This window comes from Salvia splendens, chromosome 17 (assembly GCF_004379255.2).
Source record: "Salvia splendens isolate huo1 chromosome 17, SspV2, whole genome shotgun sequence".
NCBI classification, from domain to species: Eukaryota; Viridiplantae; Streptophyta; class Magnoliopsida; order Lamiales; family Lamiaceae; genus Salvia; species Salvia splendens.
This window is the reverse complement of record NC_056048.1, coordinates 7,886,097-7,898,808: the sequence shown is the minus strand read 5'-3', so window position 1 is coordinate 7,898,808 and position 12,712 is coordinate 7,886,097. Positions and strand designations below refer to the sequence as shown.

General features: G+C 37.5%; 2 protein-coding genes across 3 annotated transcripts; both read left to right on the top strand.

Annotated features, from left to right (window-relative positions):
* The first annotated feature begins 1,333 nt into the window (after positions 1-1,333).
* On the top strand, positions 1,334-6,470 carry LOC121773847. The gene is made up of 6 exons (XM_042170764.1): positions 1,334-1,624; positions 2,261-2,460; positions 2,762-2,841; positions 3,056-4,774; positions 4,889-5,054; positions 5,522-6,470. The coding sequence occupies exons 2-6, from the start codon at positions 2,388-2,390 to the stop codon at positions 6,154-6,156; spliced, it is 2,673 nt and encodes an 890-aa protein (XP_042026698.1). The 5' UTR covers positions 1,334-1,624; positions 2,261-2,387; the 3' UTR covers positions 6,157-6,470.
* A 1,240-nt stretch (positions 6,471-7,710) lies between these two features.
* On the top strand, positions 7,711-10,326 carry LOC121775495 (WUSCHEL-related homeobox 8-like). Of its 2 annotated transcripts, none has more exons than XM_042172570.1 (4): positions 7,711-7,831; positions 7,916-8,134; positions 8,881-9,411; positions 10,006-10,326. In XM_042172570.1, the coding sequence occupies exons 2-4, from the start codon at positions 7,954-7,956 to the stop codon at positions 10,089-10,091; spliced, it is 798 nt and encodes a 265-aa protein (XP_042028504.1). In that variant the 5' UTR covers positions 7,711-7,831; positions 7,916-7,953; the 3' UTR covers positions 10,092-10,326. The 2 variants fall into 2 exon arrangements, with proteins under 2 accessions (XP_042028504.1, XP_042028505.1); XM_042172571.1 differs by having other exon boundaries at positions 7,757-7,775.
* The last annotated feature ends 2,386 nt before the right edge of the window (positions 10,327-12,712 follow it).

The following is a 12,712-nucleotide window of genomic DNA, read 5'->3' as shown; positions in this document are numbered from 1 at the left end:
CGCTGAAGCAGAATTCCGAGGGGTAAAGAGCGGAATCACTGAAATCCTATGGATACGGCGACTGTTGACCGAGGTTGGCTTTCCACCCACTCAGAAAAGCAAACTATTCTGTGACAACAAAGCAGCAATCAGCATAGCCGAAAATCCAGTCCAACATGATCGAACAAAACATGTGGAGATCGACCGCCACTTCATCAAGGAGAAGATAGAAAAAGGAATCATTGAGCTACCCTTCGTTCGCTCGGAAGACCAACTGGCAGACATTCTAACGAAAGCAGTCAATGCAAGGATGTTTGAAGAAGTACTAGACAAGCTAAGCATCGGAGATGCCGTTACTTAGCTTGAGGGGGAGTGTTAGAATATGGAAAGAAAATAATTGTAATTAGGGAATGAATCATGAGATTAATATGTAATTGATATGATTGATACAATCATAATTAGGGGATCTTCTTCCATATGTAATTTAGGGCAACTCTCTATATTAAGAGAGTTGCTCCATTCGATCAATACAACACAGAAAACTAATCACAACCATGTCTATCGCTTCTTCCCTCTCGGTTATCCATCTTAACAAATAGAGGCGTTTTATTCCCACTATACATTTGTTAAGGAACTTGAAAATGAGTTGAACCTTTTAAAAATATATTTTTATTGCTTATAACAAAATGTAATTATAGGATTTTAATTATATTTTTTCCGATTTCCAACTAGTACTCCCGCCGTCCCATTGAGTATGATTCACTTTTCTTTTTAGCTTATCCCATCCAAGATAACTCATTACTAAAAATGAAAACTCCTTATTTCTAATTTATTCTCTCCACTCGATACATAAAATAAAGTTGTATAAAATCTCGTGCTGCTTAAGAAAGATGTCATGGTCATCTTTCTTGGGAAGTAGGATTTTAATGAATAAATAAATTATATTAGAAAAAAAAATAGACTCATGAATAATTAAAAAAAGAACGGTGGATTATGATGTTGCTTTTTAAGTAAGGAACATGGAAAAAAATAGCATGACACCATAAATAATGAAATGAAAATCTATAAATTTTAGTAATGAATTGTGGATGTTACAATTTTAAAAATTAAATTAAGTTAATATTATTGCAACCCTTTGAGGATCTCTATAAGTTACTGTACCATATCTTTTTTTTTTTTGGCTTGGAGCATCCCTATAATTATTTCACTCATCCATTTGATATATCGAATGGCGATTGTTACTATGTTGATTAGTTTTGGGTTTCATTATTCCCAGAATCATGAAGTCTGGTGGGCCCACCCAGATTCTAACCACCCAGTCAAAATAGAATTTCAAGAGAGAGAGAGAGAAAGCGAGTGTGTAGAGAGAGAAAGAGACTTTTGGGTTGCTGGTGGTGTGATTTCCAGCAATGGATTGTCATGCCAAAAGCACTACTTTTCTTCCTTCATTATTACTATCTGTACTTCATTCCATCTCATGCTCCGTCCTCCTCTTTCATCACCATCCTCCAATTCCATTCGCATCCGATTCACACCTGCTGCTGATTCTGGTTTCTCACCTTTTTTCCCCTGCTTGTGACGGTGGTGGAGCTTCCAAGCGATAGTTTAATGCGCAATCACACCTTCAATTTTGTGATTGAATAATGTGAGTTTTCAAACCTGTTTGTATCGTGTTTGATTGCTTTATTTCGGATCGGAGGTTTTCGCATTTGCTCGAATTTGCGATAGATTTTGAATGCGTTTATTTTGAGAGGCTTCAGCTTCAGTCATGGTTGTTACTTGATTTTGTACTGTTCTATCTGTTACTGGATTGCTGGCTGATTTTAAAAATTCTGCCTCGGTGATAATTATGCGACGATGCAAGTGTTTACCAGTATTGTGGATCAATTTAATCCTGCAAATAGTTAAACGTTTTTTTACCGAAATTATTTTGCTTCATGAAGGATTTGGTTTTAATTACTCAACTGTACTGAATGCATGATCGCCATATGCTGAAGAACATTATAATTTGGTTCCTGGAATTTACACGAGGAATAATGATTTTTTTGCTTTTTTGGTTCGGATAATTCTACTAATGCATGACTACATACAAATATGCTTGATTCATTATTAATCTGGTTTCTTCCGTGTTGCTGTTAGGCCAGAATTTCTGGTATCCTATGCAGAGGAAATGATGCGTTGTCGTATTGTGTTGAAATGTGGAAACACTAATGTTATCTTGAGCCCGCTCTACGTTTTGATGTATTTCTTTGTATACTGTTCTCATATCCTGATACTGCAGGATCAGACTGGGTTGCTATCTGTAACTCCTATAAATTGTAAAGAGGACTCAATTTAATTTAATGGAATAATATGAAGATGAGCCTTTGAGCAGTTCTCGACCACACGGCGGGGTAATTCTTTGTGGGATGGGAAGATTTTTCCAGCTGCCGTATGTTAAAGAAGACTCAGTGGCCCAGCATGTTGTTACAAGATATGGTGGTAGGTCTACTAAATAATTCAAAATAATTAGACTTACTAGGGAGGTGCTAATTTTCCCGCAAATGTTCATAAATCTTATCCAGCTATGACTTCCAACTAGAAAATTTTTTGTGGAAATAATGAGTTTATTATTTTGGAATTTTTCATAGTATGAAGCTATTCTTCAGGGGACAAATTTAATCACCCAACTAAAAAGTTTAGCATACCTGTATTTTGCTGGAATGAACAATCAAACAAACTTTTTTTGGTTAGCTTCTTGCCTTCTAATTAACTAGAAACAAACCTTCTTCTTTGTTTTCAGGTCTGGAGACACCTAGAAACAGTATGGAGCTGCCAGAGGAGACATTCTATGGCTTATATGCAAGAAGAGATAGGAAACTGGTGATTTTCTTATTTTAATCTCGTTAACTTATCAGCAGTTGTTGTTTTCGATATATGTGTTTTGGTAGAGTCTTTTGGTTGTTCTCTTACTTTTACACTATTGCCCTTATCACATCATACTGTAACCAAATCCAATTGATAAAGCTTGGCACCATCTATATAGTTCCTTTTTTTCGTGTATAACAACATACTGTTGTTTTGCTACATTTTTCAGTATTCTTATAATTCATTCAAGGAGTCACCTAAGAAGACATGTTCCACTGAGGCTCCAATGAAGAAATTGATTAGTGAAGAGATTTCTAAAAAATCAAATGCCAGACCAAATGCTCCAAGCTTAGTGGCTCGCCTCATGGGGGTTGATATGTTACCCGTTGATCTGGGACAAGAGCCAGAAATGATTGGAAGAATGAGTGATGTGCCTGCAAGGAAGTTCACAGATAAGGAACAGTCTAGAAAGAGCTCAGATGGCCGTGATTCCTTTATCTGGGATTCCCCACCACAGCATGGCCTGGATTACTTTGACCGAAATTTTGATAGCTTTTCTGATCACTGCAGTAGCCACATGATGTCGAGGAAGCCTAAACGCCGAGAACATCCTCAAGAAAAGGAACTTCAGAAGTTCAAAAAAGAATTCGAGGCATGGCAAGCAGCACGAATTATGGAATGTTCAAAGGTTGTAGAGTTCAAAAACAGTCGAAGCCAGACAATGATGCAAGATGAACTCAGTGAAGAGACAAAGTTCTGTTATGACGATTGCAAGAGAGTGAAGTCTTTTGACAATTTGAAGAAACCAAAGGACCTCCCTGTGCATTTGCGCGAAACACTTGCTTCTCGCAATTGTGAAAAGAAAAGGGACCATTTGTTAGATGGGATGAAGGAATCTTTGTTTTCTAACATGTCAAAAAGAGACATTCCTCTCTCTAATTTGCTGACTTCTGATAAGAAATCAGATATTGTCTCTGCTCCGACCAAGATTGTGGTTTTAAGGCCTGGCCCTGACAGGATGGGTGTCAATGAAGATTCATGGAACAGTACTCCTAGCTCTTTTGAAGAGAGGGGTAGTATTCAAGATTTCCTTGAGGAGGTCAAGGAGAGGCTGAAGTCTGAACTGCAAGGTAAAAGTTCTAAAAAGAGTAAAGTAGCCCGGGGAGGAGGAATTGAGACCCCTTACCGGGAAAAGCCTTCAGAACCAAGACAAATAGCTCACCGTATTGCACAACAAGTAAGAGATAGTGTTACACAGGACATTGGGTTGAATTTACTTCGGTCAGAATCTACAAGGTCCTATATAAGTGACATTCAGTCAAATGGAACAGATTCTCCAGAGTTTGTTAACAGAGAAACAAAGAAATTATTGACTGAAAGGTTGAGGAATGTTCTGAAAGGTGAAACACATCGAGAAGTTCAGTTTGTTTCTCATAAAAGACAGAGATCGTCTGTGCTAAATCCTGAGAAGACCAAAGCTGGACAATCTAGAGATATATTGGTCGAAAATAAAGTGTGCTACCCTGAAAGCTCTATGAATGATTTAGGAAAGCAAAATAGATCTTTCAGGGAGGCTCCTGATGATTGCAGAATGCACTATAAGGAACCATCTCCAAGGAACCTTGTTAGATCTCTGTCTGCTCCAGTTTCAGGATCAGGAACATCATTAGGGAAGCTCCTCCTGGAAGATCGTCACATATTTACGGGGGCCCAGATAAGAATGAAGCATGAAGTAGTTGAGAATGTCTCAATGGATGTCAAGAAACAGAAGAATGATAAATCCAAGATAAGAGAAAAGGTCTCAAGCTTTGGGTACAGCTTAACACTTAGAGGAAGGCTGTTTAGAAGGAGAGTTCAGTCAGTCGATGAATTACACTATAATTGTGATGATCTCCTAAAAGATATTGCAAGTGGACCAACAGTTATGATGAGCTCCTATGAGACTCATGTGAGGATCTTATTTGGCTCGACTCAACTTTTTTTACTTTTGAAACTATAGATGATTTTGAATGCTGATGAATTTCTAATCAATAATGTTTTCAATCAATTGTATTTGTTTTAGGAGAATTCTACTGAAGTGCCACCAAGCCCTGCATCTGTATGCAGTAGTGTTGACGATGAATACTGGAGGCCAGCAGTTTGTTCGAGTCCAGCATCATCTGGTGCAGACCAACCAGAGGACAGTGAAGTGCCTTATGTTTTCAGCCCAATAAACCCAAACTTGAATGGTAAGTGAAGTTGCACATCTTATTTGTATAAGGAGAGCTCTGTACTTCTGCACGAGCAAGGTTGACTGCTTTATTCAAAATGTTTTGAAAACGGAGGCTCATATAACCTGTGTGGATGCATGAGTAAATTAGCATAGTTAGCTTATTTTGCCTTTTGTCTTTTTAATTTCATTGAACAGGTTTCTGACTTCTGTTAGATTTATCATTTAATGACTGGTCCAGTTGGTCTATTCATTTCATTTCAAATCTAAATAACACATATTTGGTTTGATAACGTAGTAACTATGTTAATGTAATCCATATTTCCAAAAATATTGTGTATGTTTGACAGCATGAATCCAAAAGATCATGCAACATCTCATTCCTTTATCTTTAAATTTCACATTTCCGTTTTAATTTTTCTGCACTCAAATATGGTGTCGCAAGTTGCCTTATGATTCTTTCTTCTACCATAATTATTCATACAGATTTGGTAAAACAGCCGGATCAATTGGAAAAGCCAGGTCTAGAGGAATCTATTACTGAAGAGAACTCCGATAAAGTTGATCCAGAAATAAAGGATCCAACTGAAGCTTATGTTAGAGATTTGCTTGTGGCTTCCGGCTATTATGATGGTTCGTGCAGTCGACCACTGCCAAAATGGGACCCACTAAGTCAACCTATTAGCAACCAGGTATTTGAAGAAGTGGAAGAGTCTTACAGACAAATCAAGGTTGATGAAAGCAGCACCAAAGATGAGGGAGCAAGAACAGATCACAGGATGATACTTGATTTGTTGAATGAAGCACTGCCAACTGTACTCAAACAACCACCCAACATGTCTAGACTCGGAAAAGCTATTGAGTCATCTCGTTACCAGGCTCCTCGTGGAAGGGAACTCCTTTCTTTTGTCTGGGAAATCATTCAAGGTCATGTACATCCTCCAGCTGCAGATAGATCAACTTATGCTCTTGAAAGTATGCTTGCTCGCGATTTGAAGTCCGACTCGTGGCCAAGATTGCTGGATGATGACGTCAGCGGTCTAGGTAAAGATCTTGAGTGCCACATTACTTGTGATCTGATTGAAGAAATTGTCAAGGATATCTACTCTTTGCATACTTAAGTAGATTCTGGAGTCGGATAGTTTGGATCGATCTTTGTGCTCCATGGCAGCTCGACTTCTTTGTAGACGTAGTAAATTAGATCGAACTCAAGAAAATCCGACTAGGAAAATATGATCATGCTGTGTGAAATGTGTATAGTTTTATTATTCAGTAAGCATGGCTGAGGTTCACTGTAAAAGATTGTGGTTTGCATATATTGGTGTGGTTGTTGTAGAAAGGTTGCTGGTTGGATAACTTAATTAGTTATGATTTTGGAATTAGCCTTTTATTGTATTTTGTATCATAAATAATAAATTTAAAACCCATTCTGTAATGATCAATGAGAAACATGGAATTATGATCAGAAAGAAATAAATGAACAGAATGAATAGCAATTAGTCACTAAGTCAGCTTCAGTCTAAACAATAATATTATTAGGTGGAGACTGTAGCAATTAGTCACTAAGTTTCTCCATTATTAAGGTGAAAAACATTACCTTTTAGATTAACTCTATAAACAATAATCATAATTATCTTAAAGGTCCAAACCTCAATTATTAATTTTGACGACAAATTCATACAATTGTGCATGTCGTATCTAGTTTGGGATTTTAATATACATGTAATGTTTATTAACTTTGGTACATTCTTTTGATACACTAAAGACCCACTATCTTATTGTTATCAACCATTCAATTTGCTCTTCCCACAACTAGCTAGCCCAACTAGATTTAAATTAAATTTGTGGGTGTCTATTCTAATTCTCATGAATGAGAAAGGAAATTCAGAATAATTAGTGGTATTCATTCTATTAAACTACTACTAGTTAGATATAGGTATTGATGATTTGATATTGATGGAGTATATTTTAAGGCGGAGATATAGGTATTGGTATTAAATGTTTATGAATTTCATTGGTTAGTTTGCGAACATGTAGTTTGACGCATTTATGTTCATTTGATTGACACAATGTTTTGTAGTAGAATCCAATAAATAATGCTACAACAAATATTATAGGTGACACTTTCATGTACAAATATACTTTCTCGTTCCAAAATATAATTCATTTTTTATATTTTAATTCGTATTTTAAAATTAATCTATTTTTATTTTTGATAATTAATTTTTTTGATAATCTGAACTTTATTTTCTACTAATAATATTACAATCACATTTTTATTCTTATTTTTTTTCATTACCAAATTTCGTAATAACTCATTTTCTTTCCAAATTCTGTATTTGTATGGGGTGGAAGTGTACCATCACCACCAATCTCTTTACAAGTCATGACCGGTGGATGATAAAATTTGAATTTTAATCTCTTGTTCACATAGGAGACATTATTATTATTATTGCAAATATTTAAATTCAAATAATAATTTTCACGAATATTGAGTTGGGAGGTGGATTGCCGTTATTCAAATTTGAAATGTGAGTTAATTGGGGAAGCTTTGTGAATAATTTAGGATCCCAAAAAGAAGAATATATTTATGAGGTGATGATTGAGCAGTATAGATACAGAAATACGTATGAATAAAAACAAGTGCAGATTTTGTGACACCTCAAGAACCGTACCTTTCACACTCAGACTTTGATTCCAATTGGAACAGTCGCCGCTGATTTCGGGCGAAGAAAAAAAAAGTAGATAAAATTGCACTAAATTCTACTGCACATGACACTATTCCTTGTCGCCATTGTATAATTTGTATATATAATCGCCTCCGTCTTTTTTGCTTTGCTTTTGTCCTTACCTTTTTCCTGTTTGTCTTTCCTTTACCAGCAAATTCAGCGGAGAAAAGGAGACCATTTCTTGACTATATGGAGTGGGAAAAGCAACCGCCGCAGCAGGCGGAGGAGCCCGGCGGCGGAGGGATGTTTGTCAAGGTCATGACGGACGAGCAGATGGAAGTTCTCCGCAAGCAGATTGCTTGCTACGCTACCATTTGCGAGCAGCTCGTTGAGTTGCACAAATCCCTCACTTCCCAGACCGATCTCGCTGGTAATTTCATCAAACATCTCTTCTGCATTACTCTCACTTTCGATTATTTGTGGAAATGGTGGGAATTGAGGGTTTTGAATTGGAATTTGGCCTCTTTTGGCTTTTGGATTGGTAATTGAACGGAGATATGTAGTCAATTGAGTTTTTGTTGTGATTTTTTGGTCTGTCCTTTTGGTTTTCTTGGGTTTGTGCAGTAATCAGATGAAGCTTTAGAGGTGATTAGGCTGCTTTGCGATTTTTACTTACTTATAGTTTACCATCTTCATGCTTTTATGATTCTGATGCCATTTTTGTTCTGTTTAAAAAAATGTTACCATAGTGAGAAATTGTTGTTTGATGTTTGGTTTACGTTTATGTCGATTTTAGTCTTAAAAGATGTTATCAAATGGTGTAGATCAGATGATTTCTCTTGTTTACTAGGATGGAAATAGAGGTCCTCTTTATTTCCGCTGCCAATCGTTCTCTAAGCCCAGTGAAGAAGTATAACTTTGTTTACATTCTGGAAACCGAGTATTCTGTACAGCGAGTCGTTGAATACTTGAATGGATAATGAAGGAGGACAGATTTTCTTCCCTTAACCACCTGTGATGAACTGTTTGTTTTGTGAGTCAGTGAGTCTTGGCCAGAAAGTATAATAGGAAACAATTTGTGTCGTTGTTTATCTTTCTTGTAAAGTAGTGCTAGTATGGATGTGTGAAAATTTGTATGTTCAGTTCTGATGTTAATGAATTGTCTTCCTCGGTCAGGAGTGAGATTGGGAAATCTATATTGCGATCCCCTGATAACCTCCGGTGCCCATAAAATTACCGGAAGACAAAGGTGGACCCCAACACCTATGCAGCTTCAGATTCTTGAACGCATTTTCGATCAGGGGATTGGAACACCGAGCAAACAGAAGATCAAAGAAATAGCCAGTGAGTTGTCTCAACACGGCCAGATTAGTGAAACAAACGTCTATAATTGGTTTCAAAATAGGCGTGCTAGGTCGAAGAGGAAGCAGCAGGCTGCACCATCAAACAATGCTGAATCTGAAGTCGAGACAGAGGTTGAATCCCCCAATGATAAGAAAACAAAGCCTGAGGAATTTCAACCTCAGAACATCCTAACCTCCAGAGCAGAGGATCTCTGTTTTCAGAACCCTCAGACGAGTTCAGCAATACGTTCTGTCGATCCAAGAACCAGCAAACCTGAACCAATGTTGCCCCCTGAAGGAAGCTCCAAGTTTGGGGGTAATTTCGGGCAAATGTCCTTCTATGGAAATATGTTATCAAATCCGAGTACGTGTTTCTCCCTAAAATAGTAATTTCTTCTATATTATGTGCTTAGATGTACCAGATTGTAACTCCTAATGTGTTGGATCATCGTTATCTGATTATTTAATTCTTCTCGAAAAGGAAAGAACATATCCTATAGCTCTCAACTCTTCCATATGTAGAAGCATAGAGTCAAGGGTATTGATATGCAATAAACTACTCTTTATTTCAAAGAAGAATGAAAGCAACATATGGAAGTAATGTAATAGTGAGAGAAACCTATCGAAAGTGGCTAGCTATCTGTAAACAGCTCCCCATGGCACGATGTACTTTTGATTTTGATTTTTTTTTTGTTTCTTTAGGTAATTATGCAAATAAATCAGAGGCTTGTGTTTTTAGATGTTTGTAGTCATTGATTGAAGCGTGTTCACGTGCACATACTTGCATGCAAATTTATGATACATCTGTACTAGGTTCAAGCTACTGATAATCGAAAGTTCATGCTTTTACATTTATATGAAATCCTTTAACTCGACATTAAAATTTCTTTAAAAAGATGAATATGTTATGCTTGCTGAAATACACACTTTGACCGCATGAAGTTGTTCGTATGTGCAGGAATGGACCAGTTCATAGGAAAGATAGAAGTTCCCGGGAACTACAATCCTTATTTACAGCAAGACGACTACAACATGGATGGATAAGCATATAGGTCTCTTGACTTCTGGCATATGTGCTTTATGAACTGAAAATATATTAGTTTGAGCTGATTAGTTACTTCTACTCGAACTTGGAGACTAATGCTGATCTTGTCATCTCGACTCCACTTTGAAGATGAAATTTGTCTTGCCATTTTGTTGGTATGACGAATGAAGTTAGTATTATGATACATATATCACTCCAGAGTCGGGCTTTATTGTTCATTTTCGATTTGTTCTTTTTCCTACTGTCTCACTCCGTTGCTTTACAAATATTGCAGTGTGATGCTTCTCTGTAGATTTGCCATATTAACAGATCGTCTTACTTTTGATTCTTTGATGATTGTTTTAGCAACACCTGAATGTCTGATAGTTGGGAAAATATAATGATTCATATGATATTTTGTTTTTTTAGAATTATTTGATTTTGATTGGTATTGCAGGAAATTTCTGGGCATAAAATAGTGGTGTTGTCTTATTTGATTTTCAGAATCGTGACAGACAGTCAGACACTTATGCTAAAATCCTAATATAAAATATATTCAATATCAGCCTATGTGTATCATGCCAACGTATTTCATAACACTCATAGGTTCATGGATTAATGAAGTGAATCAAAAGATAAAACTAAGGTTCCGTTCGGTTCACAGAATTGGAGTTGTGGAATTGTAAGTGGGGTCTTGTGAAGATTTTGATCGCGAAGTTGTGAGGGTCGATTGATCGATTGAACGAACCGCAACAAGAAAAGAAAAAGACACAGCGATTACGTGGTTCGACTCTAGGCCTACGTCCACGGGCAGAAAACTGGTGTATGTGTTTATTGATCACTCAAAGAAGATTTACAAGAACACTCTATTCTCTCGGAAATTTACAAGTGACAACGCTCTCAACTCACTCGAAGTCGGCCTGCTTCGAGAGCACAAATGCACAGTTGAAAAACTCTCTTCTTCACTTGATCTCTCTTGAATTCTGTTGTTCTTCTTTCTCTTTCTCTGTTGAATGCGTGGAAGTATCATCGCTACTTATAGGAAGTTGGGCTCGATCAATTCAGCTTAACCACTAGCCTTTTCCCGAATTCTGTTAGAACCGCTTAACCAAACTGTCACTTTCGGTTTGTGCATAACGGCTAGTTTCTGGAAATGCTTTCTCCTTGATCAAGCTATCTCCCTTTTCTCCTTGATCAAGTTATCTCCCTTTTTCTCCTTGATCAAGTTATCTCCCTTTTCTCCTTGATCAAGCTGTAGCTCTTGACCTTGATCAAGCTGCATCTCTTTTCATTGGTCAAGCTGCATCTCCACCGTAGTCTGCAGCGCACCCAAGCTTATGGCTTGATCTTGATCAGCTCAATACACTAACAAATCTTCCACCTTGAGCGATCCAAGAACCCCATACATCTAGCTCCACCTTTCTCCTTTCACTTACCAATTCTGAACTACCCCAACCAAATCTAAGCAATGTCCAAACTTAGACTTTGGTAGAGCTTTTGTAAGAACATCAGCCGAGTTGCGCTCGGTTCTCACCTTCTCAATTCTGACCGCACCTTTGTCAACCTCATCTCGAATGAAATGTAACCTCACGTCGATGTGTTTGCTCCGCTCATGAAAAGTCTGATGCTTTGCGAGGTAAATTGCGCTATTACTGTCGCATTTGATAGCAACGTTTTCTTTCTTCACTCCAAAATCACCAACCATTCCCTTGAGCCAGAAGCTCTCTTTCACGGCCTCAGTCAATGCTATATATTCGGCCTCCGTTGTTGACAAAGCTACCACAGATTGAAGATTGGACTTCCAGCTTACTGCCGAGCCAAACAAGGTGAAAATGTACCCAAATTGTGAGCGCCTATTGTCGAGGTTAGCTGCGTAATCTAAGTCACAAAATCCAATAAGAGCATCTCCACTTCCTTCATCTCTTATTCTGAACATGATTCCCAAATCAGAGTTTCCCTTGAGATATTTAAGAATTCCCTTTAATGCCAACCAATGCTCTTTCCGTGGACAGGACATGTATCTACTAACTATACTCACTGCATGAGAAATGTCAGGTCTCGTGCATATCATCATGTACATTACACTACCCACTATGTTGGAGTAAGGTATACGGCTCATCTCTTTTTCTTCTTGCTGATTTCTGGGGCACTGCTCCTTTGACAGCTTTGTCTGCTGGGATATTGGAACTGTTGTTGTCTTGCTTCTCTCAATCTGATACTTCTGTATGACTTTCTTGATATAATCTTCCTAAGACAACCACAAAACTCCCTTGTCTCTATCTCTGAATATATCCATGCCCAGTGTCTTCCTAGCACTCCCCAGATGCTTGATCTCAAAGCCTTCTTTCAGCAAGTGCTTTACTTTATCTAACTCTTGCCTATCTGGTCCAGCAAGCAATATGTCGTCTACATACAGTAGTAAGTACACCACTGGTTCCTCTCCCTTAGATTTGAAGTAGACACAACTATCATACTTGGAATTTACAAATCCCATTTTCTGCATATGCTCATCAAATTTGATATGCCACTGCATGCTTGCTTGTTTTAAACTGTAAATGCTCTTTTTCAACCGACACGCTTTATCCTCACTATCACAAAACCCTCTGGCTGGTCTATATATATAGTCTCTTCAAGATCTCCA